At 40.3% G+C, this 10,241-nt stretch overlaps 1 protein-coding gene across 1 annotated transcript; it reads left to right on the top strand.

Annotated features, from left to right (window-relative positions):
- Positions 1-1,468: 1,468 nt before the first annotated feature.
- On the top strand, positions 1,469-8,902 carry LOC148147017 (ral guanine nucleotide dissociation stimulator-like 1). Its single transcript, XM_087996210.1, has 3 exons — positions 1,469-1,587; positions 4,379-4,501; positions 8,714-8,902. Exons 1-3 carry the CDS (start codon positions 1,567-1,569, stop codon positions 8,900-8,902), a joined length of 333 nt encoding a protein of 110 aa, XP_087852336.1. The 5' UTR covers positions 1,469-1,566.
- Positions 8,903-10,241: the final 1,339 nt, after the last annotated feature.

Here is a 10,241-nt window from a genome sequence, read left to right as displayed (position 1 = left end):
GGAAATGTTTAGTCTCAGTAGAGTCTGTGTCTCTGTATAATGTTTCACCAATATATTTCTGTGCTATAGTGATAGAATATGGACAGTTTTAATTGTGCAGCCAACTGTTCCAGCTGTATGCAGTAAGCAGCATAGGTCTGTTGATATGGAGATTTGTAGTGAAAAACTAGAACAGCATTTTCAGTGTAAATTTTTCCATGTAAGTTGGATGCTAATTAAACAAATCTTTCTGGAGACTCTGCAAAGTCGAAGGTTGCTCCTACGTATCCCATCATAGACCCAATCTGGAGCTCAGTCCATATCCTAATTAACACCAAGACTGATGTTGGCCCACATTGACTCCTGTTCCACTGATATCTGAATTTAGATGCATTTTACAAAAAAAATCCTTCTTGTGTTCACATCCCTCTGTCTGGAATTACTTGAGGTCCCAAACTTTTCCTGGATCATTTTTGTTCCGCCAAGTCCAGTCTGATGTCATCTCTCTCAATTCCGACCCCGCCATTAATACTACTTCTGCAGCCGGATAATTACTTTCCCCAGACATCACCATCTCTGACGTTTTAAGAAACGGATGAAAAATCACTCAAACCAAGCTTTTGGTCACCTCCTTTAATGTCAGTCTGTGCTTGGTTAATCTGCTGTGACGTGCAATGGGGATGTTTTCTGTGCAAAGGGTTCTATTTCAGTTTTGTGATAACTTCTTTGTATAGCTAATATCATCATGTAAAAAATAACCATTGAGCTCAGAATAATAACCAGGCAGTTAACATAAGTTAGTTGCAAGCTGACTATATTGGAGAACCTCATTGGTCATCCTCAACTAGACCCAACTTTGCGATCTTACTTGGGTGTCCAAGCATTGGTAATGCAACTACCAGAATTCAGACAAACAGATCATTTTTATCCTTGCTTTTATTTTGTTTGCTTGATTTGTCCTGTTTGACTTTCATTATGCTGATGGTTTGTGAAGATTTAAAAAATAACTCTTTCTCCTTACTGGTGGAGAAAGCATAATCTAAACACCAAGAATTTCTGCTGGTTAATAAGTATCCTCAGATGCATGTGAAATCACTTCATACACAAGCATTATCTGTGCCGTTCACAAAAGAGAAAACCCAGAAACATGGTTAACTTGCAGCTTCAATTCGTGACCAGCATATTTGACTCAGACAGTCATTCCTCCTTCACTGGTTCCCTGTCTGAAGGCATAATGGGATTGCCAGTACCAGTTCTCGATGGTGGCTCACCTTCTCCTGCATGATCAGGATTGCCCTTTATTCCAAAAAAAAGCCAACGTTAAAATTGTAAAATTATATGTTGTAGTTCGACAAAACTTTGCTTTCCTGGTGAACAGTTATTAACTCTGACTTTATTTCCAGTGCTGCAGCTCATTCTCCTAAACTAGCTGGAGAACTGCGCTTCGGTCAAGTATCAAGTTTCAAGTTAGAAGTGTTTCTGCAAGGTACTTTCTTATTTGCGTCAGACAGTGCTGGGTCAGATTCTGAAAAACAGGCCCATAACCACCTCAATCAGTTTCTGAAGGATGAGACAACCTAGAAAGGGATGTTAAGAAGATTTACATTCGTTTTGCAAGAAAAGTATTTTAATTCTGAAGGCAAGTGGGAAATAGTCATAGAGATGTATAAGCATGGAAACAGAACCTTCGGTCCAACTCATCCATGCCGACCAGATATCCTAACCCAGTCTAGTCGCACCCGGTCCATATCCCTCCATGCCTTCCTGTTCATGTACCCATCAAGATGACTTTTAAATATTAGCCTCCACCACTTCCTCTGGCAGTTCATTCTATACACTCTCTCTGCGTGAAAACGTTGCCCCTTAGGTCTCTTTTATATCTTTCCCATCTCACCCTAAACCTATACCCACTAATTCTGGACTCCCCTACCCCAGAAAAAAGACTTTGTTTATTTATCCTATCCATGCACCTCCTGATTTTGTAAACCTCTATAAGGTCACCCCTAAGCCTCTGACGCTCCAGGGAAAACAGCCCCAGCCTGTTAAGCCTCTCTCTATACCTCAAATCCTACAACCCTGGCAACATCCTTGTAAATCTTTTCTGAACTTTTCAAGTTTCGCGACATCAGAGACCAGAATTGCATACCATATTCCAACAAAGTCCTGTACAGCCGCAGCATGACCTCCCAACTCCTGTACTCAATACTCTGACCAATAAAGGAAAGCATACCAAATGCTTTCTTCACTATCCTATCTACCTGCGAGTCCACAACTCCAATAATTGTGAGTTAGGGTTTGGTAGTGCAAATGTATGTTCTGTTTGCTACAAATGCAGTTGTGAACTTACCTTAAATACATCACTGCAAAATGTTATTATGCCAATCCTGTGGAGTAAATCTGATTCATGGACATCCACTCCTTCTATGTGTCCTTCCCTAACCAGGACACTTTTGGAGTTCTCTGCTGCTCCCTCAAATTGACTCCCCTACCAGTCCCTATTTATCACACCTGTTTGCCCCCTCTGAATTCGACCTTGCACTGAATAGCCTCTACTTCACCTCCATTTAATTTAATGCCACTCACGTCCTGTACACGGAATACTCCCTGTACTATGAATGTTTGCATGGAACCCCACAGTGCTACTTATTTTAATGGGAGTCGTGAAAAATACTTCATGTCAGCTATTTATTTTCTATCGCATGTTCCAGTTGATCAATGCAGCTACTTGCTCTTGTCATGAACAGCAAATGTTAGTTCACTGCCCTTGTTTATGCTTTGTTCTACTGTTTCAATTGTTACATTTCTAACTCCTTACGTGGAATGAGAACAAAGAATCTACAGACAGATTGTGTGAACGGATGAGGATGTGGCAGATGGAACACAATGTGTGAAGTTAGCTATTTAGAAAATTATTTAGAAAAATAATTTCAGAATGTATTTTGATAAGCTTGTATTCAGAGGGACTTTGTTGTCCATGTTAGTTGAATTGCAAACTTAACATTGACGATACTGCAATAAATTAGAATTGTAATTGCTGAACTACAATTCCTCGCAGTACAGAGAAATGAAATTTTAATGAGATGGATTCATTTGGATCAGCACAAGCACCTTTGGCCAACTTGGCTCTTCCTCTTGAAATTTGGGTTTCAAAACGAAACATCTTTACAAATAGCTGCCAGATAAATTGTTATCTCTGCAACTTAATGCTAATACAAATGAATGAGTTACAACGAAGGTGAGATATTTTTATGTAATGGACTGTGATAAAATTGATTTGTCAAAATGGTCATTTAACATCTAGTTTACGTGATTCCACAGACCTGTCTCGTCTCGTAGTAATCATTGACACTGGAAGAACACTATCTTCACCGCATGTATGATCATTTGGATATGTTGGGCATTAGTGAAATAATAACTTCTCAATGGTTTGCGTCAGTGGTGCCTGAAGTTGTTCCAGCATGATGTGTAAAGCTGTTCATTTTCAGTGGCAAGATAATTTTCTAATCAACCTGCTTACATGTTAATACACACTCTGGAGGATTTGGGACTTGAACCCAGGCCTTCCGTTTTAAAGTTAGTAACACTAGCACTACATGACAAAAGCTTTGATTGCTATTACACATCTCTGGAGCAGGTGGGACTGAGCCCCAGGCCACTTGTTCCAGAGGTTGGAACACTACCAATTTGTCACAAGAATCTCCATTGAGTGATAATCTGAGGCTGTCAAATTCAGGATGCCTACCGATAAATTCATGGAGAACTTGCCCTTCTGTCTCAGGATTTAGTTCATTTGGGCTTCTTTAAGAAGGTTTGAAATTACTTCCAAACTTATCATTCGGCTAAGTTCACTAAAATAAAAAGTTTGAGTGAATGTCCCTGCACTGACTGTATAACTTACAAGACACAATTCTGCATAGAATTGACACTAATATCATCTGATAAGACCAAGCCGCATTTAATGAGACTCTTTGAACAATTTCCTTTTGAACTGTTGTGGTCAATGGCAATTTATTTACCAATATGATTTAATATTTTTAAATTCATTATCTAAATATTATAGAACTTTTATGGGTATTAAAATATCTATGATATAGTATTTTTGAAGATTTAATGTGAAGCAAGAAATTGATTTGGAATATTTTCGTAGGAGAGACGTTGGGATGGGAATATATTAACTAGTATGATTTCCTTTGGAACTGAAGTGCTCCCGAGAAGGGATGTGTTTACGAAATATAATAATAATTTCACCAATTCCAGATTTAAAAGTACAAATGTTAGGTTACCATTGTAAACCAATGCACAATTTCCAGTCACAAGATAGTAAGATATCTTCGTGCAATACTAAATGATGTAAACTTTGGGCAGAAAATAAATATTGATCGACACTTGCACAGGACAGTACCATGGAAAAGTTAGGTTCTACATGGAAGATGAAGGGGGTCAAACCATAGAACAAGTTGATGAAAAGCTCCTCTCCTACTTGTCACGGTTCATGGCACAGCAGCTGACGTTTATAGATGCTGTGAGTAAAAAGAATCTGGGGCTGTTATATCAAGATCTGTTGCACAATTATTTTAAATAACATGTTTCTGTCATCACAATCTTTCCATATTAATGCTATTAGTCATTAAAACTGAATTCTCTTCTCAATGTAGTATTCCAAGATGTCAAAACGTGTTGGTGAATGTGATTTCAGAAACTTTCAATGCTTTTCTGTTTTGTGAATGAATGTCATGTGCAAATGTCACTTGGGAGAAGACTGAGAATCCTTTATAACTTAATATTGAATCTCTGCAAACTGAATAGTGTTTGAGGTTTAAAGCTTAAATGTGTGGGTCCAGTGACATGGAATAAAGTATCCTGTAATATGTTGTGTTCCCAGATTTCTTCTGGAGTGGAAATCAGCCATGAGGTAAAGTCTTCTAGTCCAGTCTGCAAAGTGAGGGTTTGGTTGCTAAGAGGATTGTCGAGGTATATTCATAGTCTTAGTCTTGAAATGGAAGCTCAGCTTTGAGCAAATGAAACAGTGGTGTCTATGACAGCACTGGGTATAACGCTACAATGTAAGTAGTCCACTAGGTCTCAAAAAACTCATCTTGGTACACCACGCGGATGGTAGCGTTGAGAGCCAGGGCTGCTTCTATCTCATCTGCAAGTGATCATTTTGTCAACAGTAGGTACTGGTTATGGATAGCTATTTTTCTACACATCGTTCCAATGGTAAAGTAGATGAACACTGTGGCGTCTGTTGCTTGTATGATGGACTATTGCATTGTGTCTGATTGTGTGACAGAATGATTACATCCAGCATTTTAGGCTGGAAACATAGAATGTAGCTCAGTACAAACTGTTCAGCTCTCCATGTTGTACCAACCTTTAATCCTACTGTAAGATCAAACTGACCTACATGCCCTTAATTTTACTGTCTTTCATGTGCCTATCCAAGAGTCACTTAAGTGTCCCTAATGTCTTCGACTACTGCATTCCACGCAACCAACACACTGTAAAGAACCTACCTCTGACATCTCCTCTCAACATTCCTCAAATCACCTTTCAATTATGCCCCCTCGTGATAGCCATTTCTGCCCTGGGAAAATGTCTTTGGCTATCTGCTCTATCTATGCCTCTCATCTTGTACATCGTGCATCATTCTTTGCTTTAATGACAAAAACCCTAACTCCCTCAACTTTTCTTCATACCACATGCCCTCCAGGCCAAGCAGCATCTTAAAAATTCTCTGCACCATCTCAAAAGCTTTGAACACAATATTCCAAATGTTGGCTAAACAGGTCTTTATTGAGCTGCAGCATAACCTTGTGGCTCTTAAACTCCGTCCCCCTGCTAATGAAAGCCAACGCATCATACACCTTAACAATCCTATCATCTTGGGTGGCAACTTTTGTGGGATCGAAGGATGTGGACCTCAAGATCCCTCTGTTCCACCACACAACCAAGAATCCTACCTTCAACCCTGCAATCTGCATTCAAATTCGATATTCCAAAATGAATCACCTCACTTTTTTTTCCAGGTTGAACTCCAACTGCCATTTTTTCAGCCCAGCACTGCAACATCATTCAGAGCATCATTCAGAGAGTAGAGAGGCATGGGACACAGGGAAATTTGGCTGTCTAGATACAGAATTGGCTGGCCCATAGACAGAGGGTGGTAGTCGATGGAAAGTATTCAGCCTGGAGCCCAGTTACCAGTGGTGTTCCACAGAGATACGTTGTGGGACCTCTGCTATTTAAGATTTTGATAAATGACTTGGATGAAGAAGTGGAAAGGTGAGTTAGTACGTTTGCCAATGATATGAAGCGTGGTGGAGTTGTGGATAGTTGGAGGGCCGTTGAGGTTAGATTAGATTAGAATCTAATCTAATCTAATCTAACCTCAACGGCCCTCCAACTATCCACAACTCCACCACGCTTCATATCATTGGCAAACTTACTAACTCACCTTTCCACTTCTTCATCCAAGTCATTTATCAAAATCATAAATAGCAGAGGTCCCACAACGTATCTCTGTGGAACACCACTGGTCACTGGGCTCCAGGCTGAATACTTTCCATCGACTACCACCCTCTGTCTATGGGCCAGCCAATTCTGTATCTAGACAGCCAAATTTCCGTGTCCCATGCCTCCCTACTCTCTGAATGATGCTACCATTGGGAAACTTCTCATCTGCCTTGCTAAAATCCATACTCACCACATCGACTGCTCTGCCTTCAATGTGTTTTATCACATCCTCAAATAATTCAATAAGGTTTGTGTGGCATGACCTGCCCCTCTCAAAGCCATGCTGACTATCTCTAATCAAACATGCTCTTCCACTGAAAGACCAGACTTAGACTCCCCTCTAATTTGCCCAACACCAACATAAGGCTGACTGACTGTTCTGTAATTCCTAGTGTTATCCTTATTCCATTTCTAAAACAAGAAAGGGAATAAGGATAACATGCTCCAATTATCTTGTACTACTCCAATGGACAGTGAGGAAGCAAAGATCATCGCCAAAGGCACAGGAAGCCTTTCCCTTGCTTCCTGACAGGATAGACCTTGAGAATATCCCTGAGGTAAAAACAATGACTGCAGATGCTGGAAACCAGATTCTGGATTAGTGGTGCTGGAAGAGCACAGCAGTTCAGGCAGCATGCAAGGAGCAGCGAAATCGACATTTCGGGCAAAAGCCCTTGCTCAGGAATAAAGGCAGAGAGCCTGAAGCGTGGAGAGATAAGCTAGAGGGGGTGGGAGTGGGGAAAAAGTAGCATAGAGTACAATAGGTGAGTGGGGGAGGGGATAATTGGAGCGAGGTAAATATTATTCTCTTGTTTAAGAAAGGGAATAAGGATAACACTAGGAATTACAGAGCAGTCAGTCAGCCATATGTTGGTGTTGGGCAAATTGTACTCTATGCTACTTTCTCTCCCCACCCCCTCTAGCTTATCTCTCCACGCTTCAGGCTCTCTGCCTTTATTCCTGATGAAGGGCTTTTGCCCGAAACGTCCAGGAAGCTGACACGTCAAACAGTAGGAGTTTTGCGTAGTTTACTGTCGAAGCAGTATGCGATTTATTGTGGAGTAGTTTATGGCAGAGGCACTAGGAGTAATATTCATGTTATTGTGGAGTAGTTGACCATATGTGTGGCAGGCTAGCCGAAACTGTTCCCTGCCTGAAATGATAGATGATGTCATTATCACATGTCTGGAGGCTTAAAGGTGAGAGTCCGCCATGCTTGCATAAATGTTCAACAGTTTCCCACACATTGTTTCCGTGCGCTCCCTTTTATTCCAGCTGTCATAGTCAACTCTGGCTTTGAAATTGGCAAGACTGACAAATTTCTCCATTCTGAATGAGTTCACGGAGATCTGCAGAACCTATTTGTCTGTTGAGTTACCTTCCACAGTCTAAGCTTAATTGTTAATATGAATTGCTAGTCATGAAAGAGGAAAAATTACATAATGCAATCAGAATGACCAATTGGCAGTCTTGTAAAGAGAGGAGAACTTCATGACAGGCATCCTTGGAAGAGGATTCACAGTAGTGTTGAAATCAACCAGGAGATAGTGAGCAGTTCAGATGCTGGAGATCAGAGTCGAGAATGTGAAACGCAAAACAGGTCAGGCAGCATCCGAGGAGCATGCGAGTCAATGTTTTGGACATAAGACCTTCATCAGGCAGTCCTCACTTTTTCCCAATTGACAGTCTTGGATGTTGGGCAATATTCATCTTCAGTATAAAACGAACAGTGGGGAGGTGTTCACTTGAAGGTCTACTTAACCAATAGAGGGTATATCTACCATGTGTTCTGCCAGCCTGCCTTGATGTGAGAATTGGACATGATGCAGTGCCACTATACTGATGTCCAGCTCATGGGCCACCAGGATTGAGCATCACTGGAAGCGCCTATTGCCAACAGAGCCATTGGCATGCATGGAGTCAGCAGTAGCAGTTGTTTGGTGATGACAACCAGTGACTTAGAGTCCAACTTACAAATAGGAAGCAGATGACTGGAAATTCAAGGGTGTTGACCTGTCTGAAACACTCGCATGCCCATTGTGCATCAATGTGACTATTACATACTCAGTCATTGACAATGCAGCTTGTGCAGTTTTGAATATACCATTGCAAAGTAGCAGGACTAATTTACTCATGAATGGATAATTCATTGCTTGAATTGTCGTAATACTAAAATCTTTCATAATTGTTTTCTATTTATTTTGATCCGGATCTTAAGAAACTTGTGGCCAACGAATGTTTAGGGTTTATCTGGTCCAAACCAGACAAGAAAGAAAATCAGCATCTGGCACCAACTGTCCAGGCCACCATGACACACTTTCTTACATTATTGAACTGTGTAATCAGCATCATATTAAGATCTCAACGGTGGAAACCAAAGCAGAGGGCTAAATCATTGAAACATTGATTAATATTATCCAGTTACGCCATTCTTTATTTATGTTTAGCGTTTGTGACAGGTTAAAGTCCACAGTGCAGGAAATCAACAAGGCGTAAGAGAACAAGCAGTTCGCACTTATGTCCACGTTCTGAAAGCCTCTTGAATTCACGGGCTGAATAATTTTCTGAACAAGAGCTGAATGCTTCGTGGCAAATCCTCGCATTCATAATTTCCATAGTGCTGCTGCAAATCGCTCATGCCCGAATTTACAGTTGCATTTAAATATTAATACTTTTTTATATTTAAAAATAACTTTTTTTGTGAAAAGTAAACTGATTTCAGATTTTTAATGACCCTTCAAAAATGAAGTTAGCTATTGGACATTACATTGTGTTGTTTTGCCTCCCTTCCCAGCTGTAATCAGCTTCATGATACACTATATATTTTATTCTCCATTTTTGGCTTCTGTATGCCCAGACAGTAGCCTTTCAGTAACTTATGTAGTTGTCTATTTCCTGTGTTTGCCAAAGGACCTTGTCTGAGCATGTTAATCAGCTATTGGGAAAATTGAGGAAAATATCCTGGCTTGAACTTGCCATATATACCTTTAATTATGTGACATTCCCACTTATACAGTTGAAAAAAATATCAGGACAGGGACCTAGTAACTAAAGAAAATAAGTAATTCATTTTTACTCATTTTATAATCCAGAATGGCACTGGATTGTGGTAACGAAACATTTTTCACTATATTTTCCCATAAACACGTGACAATAAAATATTCATTCAAGAGTATTTATGGACAATATGAATGTTGTGAATTAAGGTGCACAATAATACTGTTGCCAGCTACTTTAGAGATGTCTGCTTCAGGTCTTAGTAATACTCTCCGCATCAGTCTGGGCTCATTAAAAATCTTAGAGTACAGGGGAGACCTCAATGGGGATTTTAAAGTCTGTGTCCAATTTCAAAATATGGAGCAATTCACCTGAATGTAGACTGACACACTATGGTAGATATGGATTAAAGAGCTCCCGACAGGCTCTCAATGCCGACCTGGATACATTTGCCATCTAAAGTCATTCTGAAGTGGGCTCCTCACTTATTGATGAGATGGCTGACTTTTCTAGTTCTAATTGGAGTTTCCACAATAGTTGAAGAGGCGCCATTTCCATGTTAAAGTGCCCTCTGTCACTTCTCTTTCACAGCAGCAGCTTATTTCAATGAAACCAGAACGCTCTGGGTTTGACAGCTTATCTTCTGGCCTTCTCAGATATGGAACCTGAATAATTATGCTGATTGAGGCACCTCCAAATAAATCCCAAACGGAGTGATCACTCTCCACCACCCTGGCCTTCCTTCAAAA

The sequence above is a fragment of the Chiloscyllium plagiosum genome, unplaced genomic scaffold (genome assembly GCF_037043375.1).
Source record: "Chiloscyllium plagiosum isolate Xiang-an unplaced genomic scaffold, Cpla_swu_hap1 HiC_scaffold_18, whole genome shotgun sequence".
In the NCBI taxonomy this organism is placed as follows: Eukaryota; Metazoa; Chordata; class Chondrichthyes; order Orectolobiformes; family Hemiscylliidae; genus Chiloscyllium; species Chiloscyllium plagiosum.
The sequence above is the reverse complement of the archived record's forward strand: the minus strand, read 5'-3'. Positions and strand labels throughout refer to the sequence as shown.